The 22,045-nt window shown below is 34.7% G+C and overlaps 1 protein-coding gene across 3 annotated transcripts; it reads right to left on the bottom strand.

Moving 5' to 3' along the window:
• Positions 1-9,084: 9,084 nt before the first annotated feature.
• LOC136812885 (uncharacterized) lies at positions 9,085-13,090 on the bottom strand. 3 transcript variants are annotated; one of them, XM_067069411.1, is made up of 11 exons: positions 12,997-13,090; positions 12,842-12,898; positions 12,628-12,739; positions 12,362-12,402; positions 12,124-12,201; positions 11,860-11,901; positions 11,621-11,752; positions 11,218-11,368; positions 10,581-10,694; positions 9,827-9,846; positions 9,085-9,493 (listed from the first exon to the last, which is right to left on the bottom strand). In XM_067069411.1, exons 5-11 carry the CDS (start codon positions 12,196-12,198, stop codon positions 9,134-9,136), a joined length of 894 nt encoding a protein of 297 aa, XP_066925512.1. In that variant the 5' UTR covers positions 12,199-12,201; positions 12,362-12,402; positions 12,628-12,739; positions 12,842-12,898; positions 12,997-13,090; the 3' UTR covers positions 9,085-9,133. The 3 variants fall into 3 exon arrangements, with proteins under 3 accessions (XP_066925512.1, XP_066925511.1, XP_066925513.1); XM_067069410.1 differs by lacking the exon at positions 12,362-12,402 and adding an exon at positions 12,440-12,514 and having other exon boundaries at positions 12,997-13,089; XM_067069412.1 differs by lacking the exon at positions 12,124-12,201 and having other exon boundaries at positions 12,997-13,089.
• Between the last annotated feature and the right edge of the window lie 8,955 nt (positions 13,091-22,045).

The following is a 22,045-nucleotide window of genomic DNA, read 5'->3' as shown; positions in this document are numbered from 1 at the left end:
TTTTTGAATTTTTGTTTGTATACATCTTGGGCTATGGGTGGCTTTGATAATATTAATCTTCTTTGATTTTGATTTATTAACTTTGCCAAATAGTGAGAGAGAGAAAGTAAACTGTTTATTACAGTGTATATTCTTTGCCCGAATTTTGTAACAAAGGAATCGATCATTCAATACATTTTTGAGCCTTTTTAACATTCTGGTCCGTAAGATATCAACCAAACAGTTGGCCGACCTGAAAATTAGGAAATCATCTTCATTTGTCAGTGTTTATCACTAACCATAATTTCAAGTTCATAGCACCACTTAATCCTGAGATACGAAGGAGTCAATTAGATCCTTTGCATATTAAAAATGGGAAGATGCTCGAAATGTTAAATAACTTATCCATCGAGCATTCAGAAATTGATAAAGGAGAGACTCTATTACCGTCGGCTGAAAGATAGAGCTAGAGCCTTGCCAAATTGCCTGATCACTGTGTAAGTAAAGCATATTAAAGACCCCTCGAATGTTTTTATATACTGTATATTTCTTATTTATTGGAATTTGAGTATTTCTTGCTTGAAAAACAGCTTTTTTTCAGTTAGACCATGACTTTTACATGAAACTTGGATTGACCGAACTAAAACATTGATGATACTTGATATTAATGTATGGTCATTTCTCTTTTTATCATTTTAGAAAAACATGGTCATTCGAAATTTACTACAATTAAATAAAAAAGGATGATGAAAGAGTTTATCAAAGATGGTCAGGAAGAGCTTGTGTTACCCGAGGTAATATATGCTTGGTATGGTATTGATTGTGTTGGAGTGAAATACTCTTTTCTGCTTGATTGTAGAGGGAAGGTTTTCCATTACATAAGTTTTTCCATAACCCTCGATCTAAGGGCGAACATCAACAATGTTTATTTACATTTTTGCTTCTTTTATTGAGCTTTTATCAAAGTTAATTAAAAAAGGCAATTTAATTGACATTGGAGGCGTTATATTAGGCTTCACCCTGTATCTATGCCCCCCCCCAGTGGTTTGCGTGATTGCGTGAATGGGCATTTTCGGTTGCGTGAATGCGTGAAAATTGAAAAAAAGATGCGTGAATGCGCGAAGGCGTGAATCTGGGCTATCTTGTGCGTGAATACGTGAATTTTCCCTTTTTTCACCGATTATATGCAGTTTTCCCGATTATCCAATGTTTCCCCAATTTTTCCAGAAAAATTTTCCGATTTCTGAAAAATCGGGTCATTGTGTGAAACTCGAGGAAAATTTGCGTGAATGCGTGAATTTCGAAAAAAAAATGCGTAATTGCGTGAATTGAGGGTCCGCTGGGGGGGCCTCATTTATTGAAAAGTTTTGTTTTTCAAAATGTTTTAGATGTCTTAAAACCTTTTTCATCTAAAGGGATGATCAGATACAATCAAAGTCAAAATAATAATCTTCAGTTTTAGCTGCAAACGATAACAATTCAACCTACTGTCTGGCTCAAAATAAAATCCTTGACGTAGATAAATGATTTTACATTTAGAAATTAATCTTTCTTTTAGATAATACTGCTCCTGGTCAAGAAGACTTTATTCAAAGCCTATAAGATAGACGTTTCGTAACTAATGCTTCAATGGGTCCTGTTCAAATAGTTTTATTTTGCTCTAGTAATTTAACCGTATTTTTACTAAATTTACACTTCTAGAACAGCCTTGTTCCTATCCACAGGTAGATTTTGTAGTATTCTTGATCTCCAGCTATTGTCCATCTGAGCGTATTATGCTTCTGTTTTATTTATATTTCTATTAAGAAAGATAAAAATATAATAAAGATACGTTTTCCCGTTAATTCTGTTGAATTTAGTTTAATTGGATTAAATTTCACCTGGATTTTATTTAGCTAGCTAGCCTGAACCATTTTCGTCCAAGGGTCCTAAAGTCTATTCACGATAAGTGTGCACTCTTTTTTCATTTACCTATAACTTTTGAAGGAATTCTTCAATCTTTATAAATTTGGTATCATTGGAAAGATATTAGTGAGTGGATCAATTTGAAATAAAAAAATCTTAAACAAATTCTAAAAATGAAGATCTTGTAGAAAGGTGCTATAACTATCATTTTCACTGAAGTGAACCCTTGATTATCGAACATTATCAATGTGAAAAAAATTCTCAAAAATAATCATTCAGTCAAAAGATATCAAGCAAAGTTATAAGCTGATTGACGTCTAAAAACGCTGTTTTCTATTGTTTTTTGCTGTTTTTTGGGGTCAATCACTTATTATCTTTGTATCATAACTTAATTTTGAATAAATATTTCAGTGAAATTTCTTCACAGTGATGATCTCCTAAGATCAAAGAATCTCTCCAGTGAAAATGAAAGTTATAGCACTTCTCCAGAAGATCTTCAATTTTTTCTTCTTCGTTTTCATCTTCATTTTTAGAATTTGTTTAAAGATTTTTTTTATTTCAAATTGATCCACTCACTAATATCTTTCCAATGATACCAAATTTATAAAGATTGAAGAATTCCTTCAAAAGTTATAGGTAAATGAAAAAAGAGTGCACACTTATCGTGAATAGACTTTAATTAGCTTTTCTGTCAAAAATTCAATTTTAAATATTTGGAAGGGATTAAATTTTGGATAAATTAAAGTCTATTTCAAATTGGTTGTCAGTAAAAAATTTTGCACACAATTCATCATTGATTGACAAACCACGAAAAACAGTCGTTTTTACACTCAACTAGCTGAAGACCTTTTGTCACATTTTTTGATTGAATAAACATTTTTGAATTTGTTTTTCACCGCAATGACGTTCTTAGATTCAAGAATCACCCCTGTAAAAATGGTGATTATATCACAATTCTAACAGGACTTTTTGTTTTTCTTTTTTCATTTTTCATCTTCAATTTCAAAAATTATTTTATAGATCATATCCCACTCACGATTATCTATTCAATGCGCATAGAATTGCTATCTAGCTCAAAGTATATCTAAAGTTATGAGACTTTCAAAATTTACTGACAGCTAAATTTGAAATGATTTTTAATTAAATTGTCAGTCCGAATATAAAGTAACAGCCCCCATCCGAAGATACTGTATCATCAAAATTCATTCACATCCATCTTATTTTATTAATCGGTTTTAAAAAGCCATTATTGAAAGAAAGTTAGAGCTGCAAATTTGCCATGGGCTTAGTATAAAATTCTAAAATGTCAGGCCACGGAGGTCCTTTTCGAAAATTCGATTTCTAGACAATATCCTTATGCTGAGTGTCTTTGATCAAACATTCTCTGAGGTCGTTTGAAACTTCTTTTGCCATGGGCTTAGCATGAAATTCCGAAATTTAAGCCCACGCTTCTAAAATTTAACTTCAATACAATATCCTTATGCTGATTCGTATTTGATCAAACATTCTCTGCTCTAAGGTCGTTCGAAACTTCTTTTGCCATGGTCGTACCACGAAATTCCGAATCCAAGCCCACGCTTCTAAAATTCGACCTCAACACAATATACGTATGCTGATTGTCTTTGATCAAACATTCTATGACTGCGAGAATTAATATGAAATGCCGAGATCTAAGCACACGTTTCTAAAATTATCAAATTTTAACAAATCTGTCGTCGACTGTTTTAATTATTTAGTTTGCAATACAAATTGATGTCGATGTCGTAAATTCTCAAACTTTAATCTCCAAAAGATTTTTATCCCAAAGAAAAACCAAGGCACTTAAGTTTTTTTAGGGGCTCTGCCTGGCTCTGCTGACGCCTTATTTATCCATTAAGCATTAGCATTGCTGAATAGCAAAATACCACAGTGCGATTGAGGGTCAAAAACGCTTATCACCCCTGGAAACAAGAATGGCCTAAAGGTTTTGGGTAAACAGGGTTAACCGACGTATTCCCTCTCTAAATTTACATTCTTCTTTCATATGGGCCATTTTAATTTAAATAATCATTGATAATTTATCAAATAACAATTATAACGCAAGTTGACCCATTTTTCTAACTCAGGAAAAATTTGAAGAGAACCTCGCAGTAAATGGTCGAATAATATTGCGCCTTTACGACGAAATGTTTGTCTTCTTTAGCTAATTGCAACCTCCTAACAAGCAAAAGAAAGGCACGAGTGACAATCAAACATACTTTTTAACTTTGTTTAATGACGGTGCTAGAAGAGAAGAGACCAGTAGGTTCAACTACTTTGTATTCGGATCTTCAATAAAAGCCAACGCTAATATGCTCATTAGAGCTGAAAAAATATATGTGTTTTCTTATTTTATATAGTTAAGAAATGCAAACTTTGTTTTAAGCATGGTACATCAGCAATTGAATTGTGTAATCGATTGGTATATCATCATGTACAAAGTCTGTTCACGATAAGTGTGCACTCTTTTTCTTTTACCTATAACCTTTGAAGGAATTTTGAATTGGAGAGATTTTTTTATTTCAAATTGTTCCACTCACTAATACCTTTCCAATGATTTCAAATTTATAAAGATTGAAAAATTCCTTCAAAAGTTATAGGTAAAAGAAAAAAGAGTGCGCACTTATCGTGAATAGACTTTAGAAGTAATTTTTCTGCCCTTGATATTAGGAACAATTGAAGTCTGTCTCAATATAATCCGCAGCCAAAACGATAAAGGTAGAATTCGGATTAGGTAGCGGATTTGTGCTTGCTGGAAAGATAAATAGGAGAAGACTATTATCAAAACATTATTTTTAAAGATCTGAAAATTAAAATCTTCAATAACTGTGCTATGGTTATCAATTGGCACTAGTGATCCTCTAAAGGAATACTCAGATGGTTTGTAATATTTGGCATGTGGGATCTTTCTATTGTCATGAGCAAAATCTCAAAATATTTTTGCCTAATTATTTTCCGAAGTCGAGATATTTTAGTTACAAGTTTTTGACTTTTAGGATGAAAACAATAGAATTTCAATGTAAGAACCCATTTTCAAAAATTTCAGATTTTGATACCTCGATTTTGGAAAATTGTTACCCAAAAACACTTTGAGGTTTTACCACAGAAGGTTTCCGTAATCTAAATATCTCAGACCATCTGATTATCCCTTTAGAAGATCATTAAAGTTAAAATGTTTATCAAATTTATTCTATCGAAAGATATAGTACAAAGTTTTTATAACTGATTGACTTTAACACAAGTTTTCAGTTGTATTTTTTGACTGACTAAATAAATAGTTTTTGGATTTTTTCGCAATTAAAATGTTCTAAGATTGAAGAATTTTTGATAACAAATGATGATGATCTGCGTCAATGTAATCTGCAGTGAAGACATGAGAAAATATTCTTTAATAGAAAAATGAAGAAGAACAACAATGCTATTATATTTGACATTTTCTCATGTCATTGACGCAGACTTTAATAATTATGAAAAAATATGGAACTTTCTATCCTTAGAGGTTAAAGTGAGTGTTTGTGGCTTCGGACTAAAATCATCATTGTTTACTTTAACAAGGTTTTTGTAACCTGAGATCAGATTGTGAATGTTTTCTGCACACCACGCTGAAGCCCTAAAGGGATGCGTGAAAACATAACAATCTGACGAATATGCAATCTCGAAATCGTAAGGACCACGTTCGTCTAAAAGGACTAGGAATGACAACAAAATTGCGTAATTGTGTTGATGAATAGGGCACCGTATCAGTTTTTAACTTTCCGGCACACAACAAGATTCTTGTTGTAGAATTTTCCGGCAAAGACTATTTTCCTCAGATGTATAATTTTCAATCGCCTTCAGATGTTTACACTGCACGTAAGAGAATTATGAACAGCTGTTATCAGGTTAGGTTTTTTTCATCCCCTAAGCATTGAGACTTCTAAACCCCCTGGGCAGCTGTTATAACCCCAAAAACAAGGTGAATTTACCCCCCCCCCCCCAAACAAGGTAAATTTTCTAGATTTTTCATTGCCCCCTCAGACAATATATCATATCATATATNTACATGATTGAAGTGGTTCAAGGCACACATACCACCTGTAAAAAAGCCGAAAGATCTGATGGCATACCATTTGTTAGCAATTCTAGAGGAGATTCTCACATTAACATTCGATTGAAGGCAAGGCAAAAACGTATCCTAGATACGGCTTTTATATACCACTTATAACGTGGTATATTTTCTTTCTTCGTTTTCTGTGTCAGAATCTTCTGTAATATAACCTACATTTCAAGAACCAACTAACTTTTGACATTTTATAAGCATCTTCATAGCAAAATAATTCCAAAAGATAAGCAAGTTACCTCTGTGATTTTTCCAGTGGAATCTGTCAATCAGGAAAAGGGTATCTTTGAAAAACACCGGATCTCTATTCAAGCAATAGGAATGGAGAGCGCAACAATTGTCATAGATAACCATCTTTGGACCTAAAAGGAGCATTTATGTTGTTTTCAATCAAAATCACCCCTTACCCTCCAGTAATTGTACAAAATGTGACAGAACTTTCAATGGTTTAAAAAAGGGAAACTAGGACATTAATAATACATTACTACGATACGTTACTTTGAAAAAAAGCCAACCTTGAGGAAATCGAGTCTTGAAAATGGTAAATGGAGTATCAGGAGACTCTTCTTTGTGCATGACCTGATAACCATAACATATACCTAAATAGAAATAGAATGGAAGGTCGTTTCTAAATCCCTTCGCAAAACCAGATCATTGAATATTTGCTTTTACCATAAACTTTATCCTCTACAATAAAATCATTTCACTGCAAATAACTGACCAATGCAAGAAACAGAAGAAATAAAGTAAAAATAATGTAGCTGTCAGACCTTCTCATTCATTACCTTCACTGAGTTGGAAAATAAAAGTCTATTGAAAGCCTAGACTCTATGTCTAGCATCGTTAAAAACGCCCCTGTGCCACAGACCCGAAAAAAGAATCACCAGCGGGAGGAATACCAATTACAAAAGTACATTTTAGGTTTTTTTAGTGTACCTTGAATTAACCCTAAAAATAGCCAAATTTACCTAGCAGCCGTAATGGAAAAGGAAAACGACACAACAAAAATACGGAGACATACCATGTTGACAATAAAGGGTAAAAATACCCGACGTTAAATTAGGGTGACCACTATAGTTCTTCCTACATTCTTTCTTTTTCTTCTTCGACTTTGTATCTTGGTGATAGGTTCCACGCTTGCGTTTGATTGGTAGGTTTGGAAAGCTAGAGAGACATAAGACAGTGATAATGACATAGAATCTATCCTAAAAGTTAACAACCTCGGCTTTTTTATGGCTACTGATAGCACCAAATATTCTTTGGCGTCCATCAGTCACGTAAAAAAAACCTGGGATACACAGGGACGAGGTTGAATTATTAATTGATTTAAAAATAAAAGCGGTCCAAAGAAGACGAGATAGATGAGTGTGTCGTGATCAATTGAGTTAAAGATTTAGTTTTCTTTTTAATCTAAACTTCTGAATGTTTTAGTCGTGTATTTCTTTTAAAACCCGAAAAAATAATAACGTTAGTACCTTCCGATATGGTTTGCTAAGTTATTACACTTTTGAGTTGATACTGGCTCCGAGTCTGGATAAGGTACACAAGCTAACACAATTAAGTTGTCAATCAAATCCTTCCAATCTTCAGGTAAGCAAGAACCGCTAACTTCCCTCAGAAGGTTGAAAAATAAGGGGCAATGTTCTTGCAATTGTCTCATTTTCGTTACAGAAGATTTAACATCCGGGTCAAATAAGTCTGTCATTAGGCCAAAGACATATTCGCTGGGAAAAATAAAACTACACACTGGACTGGACGAGTACAAACATTGGAAGATATCGACGACACTGTCCAGAGGCTCATCTTCGTACCACATCATTACTTTAAAAATGTCAGGATGTGTTGCTTCCATTTCCTTTAGAAAAGATTGTAATTCCCGAGGCTGGAGTTTTTTCGACACCCATTTTTTCAGATTCTTTCTGTTATGCTTCCTCGGAATAGCCAAGCGGTCACGATATTCTCTGTAAATAAATATAAATCAGTTATTGAACTCTTTTATTGAACATAGCTTGTCCAACTAACTCTTTTGGAACTTTTTTTAAAAATAGTTGACAAAATGATATCAAATAACGTTATTTTGTTATATTTAGCATTTGAAGATTATTTTATCAAAATATAAAGTGTCATACACTTACGAAAATTTCGGTGTTGGTGTTTCATTGGTATCCTCATTGAGAACCAGCGCCGAAAATTTCTTTTGGTGGCCAAGGCTGGTTGCGTCACAAACCACACATTCTGGATGCTCACCACATTCAAGACATGTAGCACCCTCAGCAAAAGAGATATCCAATAGATCAAGGAAAGAGTACCAGGCATCCTTAAAATCTTGGTACTTGATGCTTTTTCTGAAGCTTGAATTTCCTCCATTTTCTTGGGAAATCGCTAGGATTTGATAATAGCCATTTAACGTGCAGCTAAAAGTTAAAGGGATGATTAATTTTTCATTAATACCTTATCGGGGAAAACTTCGTCGGGGAAAAGTGACGAAATTTTGGACAAGTGACGAATATTTTCCCCGGCCTTAATGCGTTTACCAACTACCAGCAAGTGACGAATTTTTCCCCGACGAAAATTTTCTCCGACGAAGTTTTCCCCGATAAGGTAGTATACAAAATAATGATGACACCTAAGTTTAAACTCGAATTTGTTATCAAATCAAAACAAACTTTAACATGATTATACGTAAAAAAATAATCACCTATTCCCAATGAGAAAATGAAGCATGTAATCTCGTAGTAAATCATGATGGATAAGAAATTTTCCCATGTTCAAGATACATTGTTCAGAACCATCATATCGCTGTGAGCTTCGACAACGTGTACAATACTTGCTTAGAACTAAAAATAATTAAAATCGTTTCTCATGATTCATATCGAGAAAAAAAAGTAGTAAATTAAGAAGCTTCTTTCTGGTATATGATTTGGATCGGGTGGGTTTTGATCCCACTACCTCTAGCACTTTAAATGCTATTGCTCTATACCACTGAGCTACCGATCCCTATTAATTGGAAAGTGGTTAAAAAAAATATTATTAGATTCTTTTCATTTTCAGAACAACTTACCTTTACATTTGTAGACGTGATTCTTATCATAAAGATTAACTAATTTGGTGGTGGAAGATATTTCATCGTCGCTACAACAAACTGAAGGAATCCTGACAAATGATGAGGCCCTCTTCATCTCTTGGCAAATTAACTAGCGGTATTGCAGAGGTTCCTTGTGAAAATTGTACCTTCTTTGTTGATACTGCTGGGTTAAGTATCCTCGCTGAGTTTGTTGGTTGAATAATTTCATTTGCAGCGATGAAATCTTGAACCAAGATATTCTCATCTTTAGTAAGTTTTAAGTGAGCACAGTGTCTACAATATGTTACCATACAAATATGACAGAAAAATCTCGATGTGGGCAAATTATTTGAGACCACACCTACTGAGCCTCCAGTGACCACCAAAAGTTTTTCCATGTCAAAAATAATTTCAGAAACATCGTCTTCCTATAACAAATAGTTTTTGTAGAATGAATGCAAGATATAATTTTCATTCGATGTTACCGAACTTTATTAGGACATTCTGTTTATCCATTAATTTTATTTAGATAAAAGAGCTTCACGAAGAAACTAAATTACAAAATGCTGAAAACACTGATCCGAAATTCATCTGGCGTTACTTCGTCTTGCAAAAATCAACCAAACATAGACAAAAAGTGTTCAAATTATAAAAAAATTTAAATTGTGAAGTGTATTTCTTTATTGTAATTTTCAAGTCAGTTAAGAAGGAGTAATTTGAAAAGAGTCAAGAAACTCAAAGAAAAGAATTGTATTAATTACCGGCTGCTCGGGAACGTAGTCTGAAATATATGAAGAATTAAATTATCTTTACAGTTGACTTTACAAAAAAAATGTTAATTGCTAAGATTTTTTTAAAGCCAACAATTTAATAGTGAGAGCCAGCTATGCAAGTCATTAAACTAGATGAACATACGCTTTTTCAAAGTATACAAATGGTCAAATCACACCCTATGTGAAAAATTAGACCAGGTCAGTCTGCTGAAGAGCAGGTTGAACCAATGTAGACAAAAATAAAAAATAAATGATGGAGTCTAGCGTGATGACGTGATGGAGTAAGAACTATATCATAACTGCTTTCTTCTTTTGGCTATTTCACTTGCTAAAGAGGAGGATCAAACTGTTACTTTGAAATAGCATGAAAGGTATACGATGGTGATCTAGCTACAGATTTTTGCGACTTTGGAAATTCTTTATTCTAAATCCCTTTAAAGATTTAAAATGACCACTAACTGCCACATTTCTTGTTGAAAATGCGATTTGATTAAGTGAATGGGTGTACTTTTTCTTTCTTAAAAAATTGAAACAATCAAAAATTGTAATTTACCCTAGATTTTCCGCGATTGGACCCCCAAACTTCTGATATGATAGTTACTAAGAATTACACACCAATCTTTCAAGTAAGCACAAATGTGTAGTAGCTGTTTAGTAGCTGCTTTAAACGAAATTTGTAAATGTCAGTGTTCATGATACCGACTTGACCCTCCTCTAGTTGTTATAAGCAATATTAACTCACTTAGCGGGTTATCCGGATTATCTTCATCTTCATCTAAGTTTTCGTCTTCGTTCTCTTCCCAGTCTTCAAGCTCATGAAGGATGTTTCGCAAAGCTTTGATGTGAATACACAAACCTGAATATAAAGGATTTGCTTTTCATTTTAACAAGTATCGAATAATACTCTGAGATGACCAGGTTTTTATTTTACATGACTTGCACGGAAGACATGCAAGTAGTCAGACTAACAGGTAAGAATAGTCGTTATATATTGGTATGCTTTAGGCGTGCAGATTTTCGCGAACAGAAACTTTCACGATTTTTTTGATATTTTTATTCGCGCGAAAAATTCTTAAACAGTTCGATAATCGATAAAATTCTAAATTTTCACCTTCGTGAAGTTAAAGAACGACCATTTTATCAGGTTCAATGAATATTTGTCACTTTTAAGCCGGTTTTTGTCCAAAAAATTCTCATTTTAATCCTTTAAATGTCGTAAATCTCGCTATTTTTCGACCTCGTGAAAGTTTCTGCTCACAAAGGTTTGCACGGCTAAACATAAGCTAATTTCCTATTTTGAAAATTCCACGAAAATAAGTTCAAATCAAATTCACTTTCGAGTATCTCGTGAGAGCTGGTGGAAGTAATTAACTTCTTACTATCTTCAGTTTGCGTGTGTCCTGCATCGAAATTCAAAGCATTGACAAGATCAAATTCGGCTTCATCACAACTACACCCAAACAACCAACGTACTGAATTTCCACCATCATCTGAACAGCAGGTCCGACTAACAATAACATATTTACGTTTCTGGAAATATTAAAAAAAAAATTGGTTTATTTCATATTTAGATAACTCCCAGAACAACGTCCCAAAAACATTGGGAAACATCAATAAAAGGTATACACAGTATAAAAATCAAATCATACTTAAATAGGCATAAGGATGAAAAGAAGAAAGTAAAAGTCAATGTAGCTTTGTGTTAAACATGATTGTTCAACAGAAGAAAAAAAGCAGATGTTTGCAACGTTTTTTTTTATCAAGTTCAAGGATTAGAATTACTTTTAAGCGGGATTTTTCAACATCGTAATCAGGAACGACAACTCTTGTGAAATATTTGTCAATTGAAATGAGTGCCTTGTGCCTTCTAATTTCGATTTCGTATCCAAACGACACGTCTTGTTTTATCGACATCTAAAAAATATTTTTGTGAAAGTTATTCACTTGCCATAGAATAAAAAATTATCGCGAAAATTTTACCAAGCTGAAAAGGATAATTCTTTATATCCAAAATTTCTGACCTGACACGAGCCATCATTTTTTTCTCTGATCTCTATTCCAACCTAAGAATTCAAATACAGATACTTCAAATACGGAAATAATGTTATGTAATTACATAGTTTCTTGAGGGGTCAAGACCCCCCTTAGGTAAGAGGACCCCCCTGAAGTGCTAATCCCCCCTTAGGAAATTCATTTAAAATTTCATAATCCCCCCCCCTTAGAAAATCAGTATCAATGAAAAAATTTGAAATTTCGCATAGAAATACAACTGTAACCTGGCTAACCTCATGATGTTGAAATGAGGTATCTTCAGGCATTGGCTCATCACGACTGGGTAAATCTTCATTTAATGTCACCATGTGCTATATAATTTGAATTTTATTAATAGGCGAAAGTTCAAAAGAAGTCTCAATACTGTTAAAAGTCAAACATGCGGTTTGCATGCAAAATGTTCTTGTAAAACTCTTAGATAAAAAAAACTTGAACCGGTTGCGCATACCTTGAGATTAAAGAAATACCCACCCTAAACCAAAAGTCGGCAGGCTCAGCGTTTAGGTCAAATCCTAAAAATAACGAATAACCGTAGCATTAAAAGCCTACCTGGACTTCGTTGCTTTGAATCCCTAAATCTTGTATAGGTTCACTTGACATTCTTCGAGCAAAGTTTTCACGATTCTGTAAAAATATTGAATTGGTCTGCAGCGTCCCCTTGTTGTTATTATTTAGACTATTGATAATCATGTTATTTTACTTTTTGAATCAAAAATAATATATATACGAAGTAATACCTTGTTCTTATTTGAAGCTGGTTTCCTGTATATTTTGCAAACATCTTCTTGTTTTTTGGCTTTTGCTACTGTTCGTCTCTTCTCGATTCTAACGAATTCAGGTGATTGTTTCCTTTACAAGGTAAATATAAATTACAAACGTTATACTTCATTCCCTTGAACTTTCCTTTTTCTTTGAAATATTTTGCAGGCATAAATTATCACATAAACATACCTTATGTCTATACGTTCACTTGATACAACACTGTTGCTACGACTTGATGTTCCCTTGCTAAAAGTGTAGATAGAAGAATTGTAGTTGGTGTCAGATAGAAATTATAGAAATAAATGCCAAATTCTCGTTGTTACTTAAGAGGTTTTTTAACATACCTTATATCTTTATTTCCACTTGACGTAGCACAGTTCTCACCACTCGATGTTTCTTTACTAAATAAAAAATATTGGAAATAGAATGCACATTACAATTACTGGTTCCAGTATATCAATGTCATTGTTAATTGTTCCTATTCACTGTTCTAAAACGTATCCTGTCATTTACTTACACTGTGATTAACAAGTTTTAGGCCTTACTTGTTTTTTTCTTTTTCCAATCTTCAATTGCTTTTAAAGTTTTCGCACTCAAACACCTTTGATCTTCTTTACTGAGCTGTTCAAGGATCGGATCGCAGTCCAGAAATAAGTCTGAAAAACTTTTGTCCCATTTCTTCTTTTTTCTTTTTTTGTAACTCATTTCTCTGATATCAAATTAAAAATTTAAATTTTGGCAATTTGAGGACTTCATAATTGCAGAAAAAAAATAGACATCAAGACAAAAAAATCTCCATTATCTCCCATTAGGTCTCATACCCTTATTCTTTATGTTTATTCCAACTCTTCTCTCTGTCTTTTCATATGGATAGATTATTATCAGGGTCTTACAAAACTTTTTCCAAAAAGCTAACATGATTAAATTTAGAATTTTCTTCATTTAAAACTTTAAGTTAAGGTTTTCTTAAAAATGAAAAACTAACTTAAACTTTTTCTCACACCATGCTTTGATCCAGGATTTATTTGGGTTAATATCACTTATCACCTGACCTATCATTGATTTTAGTTTTTTACATCCACATTAATATTAGTTCAAAAATGAAAGTCTGGTGAAAGAAAAAATGGTGAAATTTTGAAAATCCTTGTTGATCTACCCTGTCCTCATACAGGAACAAAAGAATTTTGAGTAGTGATTGGTTATTGACTAGTAGTAATTTTCTAATACTGTAGACCTTAATTCTTGATCACAATGAACAAAAACACATGGATGCATAATAACCTTTAGAAGCCAGAACACGTATATATACGGTTTGCGTATAGCCAGAACACGTATATATACGTTTTTGAACAATATACAATGTAACCCTGTTTCACTGGCACTGGGGAGCCGTAAGCCGTAAAAATTGAGTATCCCCTGCATCGAAGAGAAGGGAGACTTTCAGAAAATATATACTTTGCCGAAAAAATATCGCGTTTGGTGAGACTTTTCAAAATGTAAACAAAGCTAATATTCCATTACTCAAAACCACATAAACATATTGAATAATTTGGTTGCAGAGGAAGGTAGCTGTGAACTTAAGTGTTTATTTTCTTTTTATTATGGTGTTTTATTATTGGATATTCACACAGATGATGTTCAGAAGGATTTGGATAACAATAATAGACAGAATTAGGTATTATTCAGTATCTTTCCTCACATAAGGGGGTCTTGTACTTTCCCTAAAAGATAGCTGTTTTTGAATGTTTTTATGGTAGATTTTGAGCTTCTTTCACTATATGTTGCTTTAGAATAGTTGAGTAGATGCTGCAAAAACATTTTAAAGAGTTCAAGAGGGAATTTGAGGACTCTACAGTGCCATTTTGCAATGACGTGAATGTTGTCGGCCGCACAAAGCTAATTCTAGGGGAAACTATGATATGCCGAAACATAAATTCTGAGATAAATAAAGTATTTTGTGCCTTATAATTACTCATGCTCATCACTAAAGACCTAAGGTATGAGAAAATCAAGTCTATTTTAGTACTTGGGAGACTTCCCCCACTTTTTTCAATATTTTTTTTAAATCCACCGAAAAAAGTGACGTTAATTTTTTTTCACTATTTTTGGTACCTAGATATCAACTTCTAAATTATTAAATGATTTTTTAAATTCTTTTAAACTGCAATAATATGAAAGTACAATCACTAGGCTTTCCAGAATGGGGTCACTTGCTCCATAAGCTTTCTTCAATCAAAAGTTATTCGCTTTCGTAAACCCTAGTTGATTTTGCAAAAAAGAGGGCGGCGTGGGGTACTGAACCGATGGAATCAAGCGGCTTCTAAAGGATAATACACATGAAATAATCACTTTCTCCAGATTTCTAGACCAATCAAAATATGAGCACATAAATCTGTGCCTAGGTCAGTCCTGGTGACCAATGCCATTGCCAAAACGGATCAAGTTAAAATCTCAGAAGGCAATTTATGCATACTTTTATCTACCTTATTACATGAAAATGAATATGGAAGTATTTAACACGAATTGAAAAACTTCGTGTTAATAAAAACCCCCTTAATTAAAAGCAGCCGTGGTGTCCTTAAAAAGCAAATAAAATTTGTGTTATTTTTTTGCGTGTTAATTTCAAGGCAGTTAAATACTTCCATATTTACTTTCATGTAATAAGGTATTCAATAATGGTTGCCCAGTTGCCCGCAAAGGAATACAACCCTGGATGGGTAACATTTACCAACAACTAATCAAGCCAGTGTGTTATTGTTTTGATGCTAGACTTTTTATTATAAATTCAACATTATTGTAAAGTCATGAGTATATATCATCACTATATCATCACAAATAAAAAACACAAGTAAATGTCATATTTAAAAAAAGTTTAGTTCCCGATACCTCAACTTTGAAAATCTGGGTCAGTTATAGTTGGTCGGTCCTGGTCGGTCAGTCAGTGACGGTTGGTCAGTCAGTCGATCGGTCGGTGTTCGGGTTAAAAAATTTCTGCTCAGAAAATATCATTTGGCCTGGATTTCAGATTAATTGCCGCTCCCTACCTCACTCTAAATTTTTAATTAGTGAGGTTAATGATGAAGTTCGAACAGCGTTAAAACCGCTTACCAACCCTTGGACTCCTTTTTCTTTGAAAAAAAATAGAATCGAGTGACAGGAACGTAAGCTATTTTTGCAAAAGGCCTAAAAGCTAATACCGGAAATGCACATAAAAGTTGATTGTGCATGTAAAATTGAACGCATATAAACAAACCATATTCCAGAGCTGCAAAATGTCTCAATGATCAAGTTCTACTTGAAGCACTTTTAACATCATAACTACTCTACTGATTCTTTTAAAAAGTTTGACTCCCTTGTGAGTTGTTTCCGTGCAAGCGATAAAGTGAAAGAAATAACCCACGGGCCTGGGAACAAAAAATAAAAAACCACCCTTCCACCCGCCCACCGCCAAACTTGTTTATTTTTGATTTGATTGAAAGCGGGCTTTACGTGCCCCATTTATATCCTATATTTCTCGTGGGATTTGAGGTTAGCGGCAGACAAGCACTTCTGAAAGTTCTTACTATGTGTTGATGAAAGTAATGAGGTAAATCTTATTTTGAAGACCAGATATAGAAGGTTTTGTTTGTGAAAAAACATTCGTTCAAGTTTACATGCACGTTCAACTTTTTTGTGCATTGCCGGTGTATTATCTATTATATACCTATATATCAGATTATCAGAATCAATTAAATATCCTCCATCCACAATCCAATCCATTGACCATGAGCAACAATACCACCAAACAAAATAATCAAGGCAAGGTGCTGCCATCATCAGTTCACCCTATTTATTTTATACTGCCAACAGATCAGAAAAGTGGGTGAAAAATGCCATGTAATTGGTCTATCGAGTAGGATAACTTAACCAGCCTGACCTGACCTGTGCTGCTAGAAAAAAGGACCACTGGGCTGCAGCGAGCCAGCCAGAGCGACAATGAACTTTCTATTATATTTCTAATTGGTTGGAGTTGCAGGAGGCTCTGAGGCCCCCATTTTCCCAACTATAGACGCTTTCAATGACCGCCCTGTCAGCACCTTGAACTGACCAACCAATTCCCCTTACATGGCATGGTAAGGGTTGACCCAGGCGAAGACGCAATCAAGCAAAAGGCAGGCAAGCAAGCAAGAGGCAAGCCAAGGCAGCCATCTTTAGTTCACTTCGTCGCAAAGTGAACTACTGCGAGTGGGAATCATACCTCAGTCGCCTATGCAGCAACCAAGGTTAATGACCACAATACCCCAGCGCCTTTTCTCAAGAAGCAAACTAGCTTGCACCATGGCAGGATAAACAACCAACTATACCCAGGCCAGGTAAAGACAACCAACCACCACAACACCGTCCGCCATCTTGATTAGCTTACCTTTCGGCTTAGACTTCATGTAAACAATTGCACGAAATTTACTTTCGCTTTACCTTTGGGCTTAGCCGTGGGCTTAATGGAAATGCGAGTTGAAAAATAGTTCGAAATTTAGTTATTGCGTATTTTCCAAGGAAGATCACTAGACCGTATTTTCCAAGGAAAATCACTGGTCCGTATTTTCTGAGGAAAATAGTTGTTGCGTATTTTCATAGGAAAATTAGTTGTTGCGTATTTTCCAAGGAAAATTAGTTGTTGCGTATTTTCCAAGGAAAATCACTGGTCCGTATTTTCTGAGGAAAATTAGTTGTTGCGTATTTTCCAAGGAAAATCCTTTGTTCCGTTCTTTCCCAGGAAAATCAATTTTCACGTATTCTCCAAGGAAAATCACAGCACTTTATTGATTTTCTTTTGAAAGAAAAGGTATTTCCCTTGCAAAAAATACAAAATAACTGAAATTCCTTGAGCAATCATTAGTTGAATTTTTCTTTTTGAAAAAGAAGATTATTATTCCCTTGAGAAACCACAGAAAATCAATTTCCTATGCGAAAATTCATAGCCTGTCTTATTTAATTGGAAATACAGATTTTATTTATTTTTCTCTTGGAAAACTGCTCAGAATGATGATTTCACAAACTGGGGGGAGGAGTCTTCAAAAGTCATGCATCCGACATCATCTAGTCCAACAGCTAAAAAGTCCGATAAGGCAATCGAAGGTTGCTCCAGTTTTTCCGAACCGATTTTGTCCGGCAAAAAGTGTCAAAAGAATATTTGTTTCAGAAAAAACGTTATTAGCCTGTCTGACTAGCCAACCAATTTTTAACACTTCAAAGTAGGCGGAGGACCGTGTCCGTCTAGTACAGACTTTTAAACTAAATTTAGGGAAAAAATCTCTCAAAGGGTCCCAAAATCATCAAAATTTTGTCTCTCAAAGGGGCGATTTTCGATTTTTGCCTCGGACATACCTGTCACCTCGCAAACCTAGTACCCCCCCTCCCCGGAGCATCCGTACCCCATTTCGCCAATATCCCCCCATGTATATCTCGAGGAAAGTGTATTGGAACTTTGTATGATTCAAAGACAGATTTTGGATGAAAATTGTATCAAAAGTATCAAAAGATTAAAGGACAACAACAAGATCTGCTATTTAAAAAGATAAATTTCTCGTCCTCCGTGCTTGAAAAATCAATATTTTTGATTAGGTCTGAAATATTTTTGATCAGGTCTGAAATATTTTTGATCCCTGTGGATAGATTAGTTTAGAAAAGAAAAAAAAATACGTGTGGAGGAATCGAACCCTAAAGGACCACCTGACCTTGAATCTGATGCTCTACCGACTGAGCTAGTTATTCATGTTTCTTCAATGAGAGCAAATGGATTTATATTACCATAAAAAGTAATAAAAAATGACGTAATGTAATTGCGTAAAACATTTTCATTCGCGCATACAAACAATAGGCAGGATTTTCATTGTTATTTTGTCGATACTGGCGTAATCATTTGAGAGTATTCCGATCAGAATAACAACTAATACTGAAAGTATTCATTTACTCATATTGAGTTCTTTTTTACTCGTACATAATTATCAGAGAAGCAAAAATACAAAAGCCTTACGAGAGAGCGTCCCACTACCGTCCCACCTTAGCGTCCCACTACAGTCCCACCTGAGCGTCCCACTACCGTCCCACCTTAGCGTCCCACTACCGTCCCACCTTAGCGTCCCACTACCGTCCCACCTTAGCGTCCACTACCGTCCCACCTTACGTCCCACTACCGTCCCACCTTAGCGTCCCACTACAGTCCCACCTGAGCGTCCCACTACCGTCCCACCTTAGCGTCCCACTACCGTCCCACCTTAGCGTCCCACTACCGTCCCACCTTAGCGTCCCACTACCGTCCCACCTTAGCGTCCCACTACCGTCCCACCTTAGCGTCCCCCACTATACCGTCCCACCTTAGCGTCCCACTAACCGTCCCACTTAGCGTCCCACTACCGTCCCACCTTAGCGTCCCACTACCGTCCCACCTTAGCGTCCCACTACCGTCCCACCTTAGCGTCCCACTACCGTCCCACTAGCGTCCCCCACTACCGTCCCACCTTAGCGTCCCACTACCGTCCCACCTGAGCGTCCCACTCGAGCGTCCCACCTGAGCGTCCCACCGTCCCACGTCCCACTTCTCCAGTATGCCAAACCTTTCTGATCTGTTGCATTTTCTTAATTATTTATGCTGGCGGAAAACCCTTTGTTGTTATGATTCGAATGTTTTCTCTTTTGTTCGAATTCGAAAAGTAACTATCATGTCTGGGGAAATCCCTCTGATTGGAATGTTTACTAAAGAAACTTTTAGCCTCTACAAAGGAGAGTTTTAGAAAATATAAAATCGTTCTGTAAATTACACAATACTATTATGCATTATGCAATATGCATTATGTTTTATGCATTTTGTACCTGCCGTTTTTGAATTGCCCCTTAAAGAAGTCATTGCCAAAAAAATGACAAAACGGTCACAATGCAATTCCTTGACCTTTGCCTTTATGATTCCAATAAAAATTTGATTTGGCCTATCCCATTTGTGCTGGTTTCCTTGATTTTTAACAAACTTAGCTTTACTGTTCTTTTGTTGTACATTTTTTACATTTTGTGCTTAATCTGAGGTTTACATTCAGTGTAATTTTTAAAACACATGACTACAATATGCAACGTTCCTCACTTTGACATTTTCTTGTTATGAACCCTCATTACGCTCTTTTTTTATAAGAACCATGAAATTTGAGTTAAGCCTTGAGTTAATTTTTTCTATTGTCTAGAATAATAGACCTACAGTATTGTTTCAGTCTAAGCTTGATTGTTCTTATAAAAAAAGAGTGTATGCCCTTTTTTCTATTTTTTTAGCCTACACTTTTTTATAAGCGTATCGTAATGCCCGAAGTTTTTATCATCTTATCCTGGAGATGAGCTTACTTTTTTAAATACAGTAGTCTCCATAACTCGAACCTCTATTACTCGAACGTCTCCTTAACTCGAACAAATTCGTTGGGCAGCATGGAATTTATCTCCTAATAAACCAGGGGGAGGGTCAGTACTAAAATGTAAGACATACATGAGTACTAAAAGGATTTTTGCTAATTTTTGATATACCCCCACCTATTTTTCGAAAATGTTATTTTAGTACACATGTACTAAAATTATTTTGAGCAATCTAACATAGATACCACCCATTTTTTGCCCTTTTACGGCTTTAAATTTACCAAAATGGGGTCATTGTTACAAACCTAGTCGAATTTAGTGCATCAATCTGCAAAATAATATAATTTTATTACTAAACTGTGCTAAACTGTACATAAAAATATTTTTAAAAAATATTTTTAAAAATTAGAAAAATTCTGAAAGATTTCTGAAGATTTTTTTGAAAATTTTCCTGAAAAAAAAAATCAAATTTTAGAACAAAATACTAAGATTTTTCAAAAATTTCTTTAAGGTACCACCCTTTTTGGTATTTTAGTACACATGGTACTAAAATCATTTTCGGGCTTTTTTGCAGTACCACCATACGTCACTAAATATCATGATGTCTGAGATTTTAGTACCGACCCCCCTGAATAAACTCTTATAAAAAAACCTCCATATATCGAATGTTCCCCTTTTTTGGCTCCATAACTCAAATTTTGTTTTCTTTTCCTGAACTTGAAAAATATAAGCAATCTGATTGGCTAAGAGACAAACCATATTTCTTTTTTGAAAATTTTGATTTTTGGGCCTGGGGACAAGTTTTCATTTTTTTCAAAATCTTAAACTGCTACAATCAGACCTTTAAATAATAAATAATTCGAAAGTTACTGAAGTCGAGCCCAGTACGGTGCGCAAGCCTGGACGGCCTCAAGTTGAAACGTTTTTTTTTTCGATCAGGCAGTCCATCTGCAAGTGTAAGGGGAAATATTTAGTCGCATTTGTGCGAATCTTGTTATACTTTAAATAATTATGTGAGTCGAGTTTGAAAAATCAAGCCACCGATCGTTTAATGCGACAGATCCAGAAATGACCATTTTATTCAATATATGTGTAGAATCATGAAAAAAGTCCCAATCTTGTTCAAATTTACACATGAGCTGCATTTTAGTCTCCATTAACATGATTCCATAATCAGCTTATTTGAAATAATTCTGTGTCGAGTTTGACAAATCAGGCCACCAATAATTGTCAAACGAGACAGATCCAGAAATAACCATTTTCACGCGTAGCATCATGGAAAAAAGTTCCAATCTTGTTCCAATTTACACATGGGCTCCATTTTAGTGTCCATTACCAAATTCCAGAATCAATTTACTTGAAATAATTATGTGTTGAGTTTGAAAATCATACCACGTCCCACCACTGCTGACCACCGTTATCTTGTTAACAGCCTGGAACAGCGACATATCCAGAAGTGACTGTTTTCTTATGTAGCATCAAGAAAAAAGTTCCAATCTTATTCAATTTTACACATCAGCTGCATTTCAGTTTATTTATTTCTATATCAGAAGCCATTATTTCCTAAAAATTTATAAAGTCTTTTTGAAAACAAGAAACTAAAAATGAAAGTGATTTAAATTAAGGTAGAATTTTCACTCATAAAACTTTATGAAAACTTGAGCAAAGACTATAAGGTATGGCAGAATGTTGAAAAAAGGTTTATAAAGAAAAATAATTACAAAATTTCTTTGGTTTGAAAGTCTCTTGACCACTAAAGCAAAGAAAATGTTCAAGAAAGTATGAATCAACCTCCTCGCTTCGACTGCCATCTTGTTTTGTTTTGAAAATTGTTTTGAAGGAGCGCGGAATCAGAAAATATATCTTTTATTGCCAGTATCCGACTTTAGCAAGCTTTTCCCTCTCCAGACGGCTAAATTAAAAAGTGTGTTACTGGTTTTAAGCGCCGTTTCTACCAAAACGGACAGACAGATACACGGACGGAAAAGTGCTAATGAAAGGCCCTATTGCTGCTAGCGCTGGGCC

Source organism: Clytia hemisphaerica, unplaced genomic scaffold (genome assembly GCF_902728285.1).
Source record: "Clytia hemisphaerica strain Z4C2 unplaced genomic scaffold, Clytia hemisphaerica genome assembly, whole genome shotgun sequence".
Classification (NCBI taxonomy): Eukaryota; Metazoa; Cnidaria; class Hydrozoa; order Leptothecata; family Clytiidae; genus Clytia; species Clytia hemisphaerica.
This window is presented reverse-complemented; position numbering and strand designations above follow the sequence as displayed.

Excerpts from the sequence above, each read along its gene's own strand:
- LOC136812885 (XM_067069410.1), bottom strand. The coding sequence starts at position 12,490 with ATGTCAAGTGAACCTATACAAGATTTAGGGATTCAAAGCAACGAAGTC. Across the intron at positions 12,202-12,439 it reads TTCAAAGCAACGAAGTCCAG|CACATGGTGACATTAAATGA; the intron begins GTAGGCTTTTAA and ends CAAATTATATAG. Across the intron at positions 11,753-11,859 it reads AAAATGATGGCTCGTGTCAG|ATGTCGATAAAACAAGACGT; the intron begins GTCAGAAATTTT and ends AATATTTTTTAG.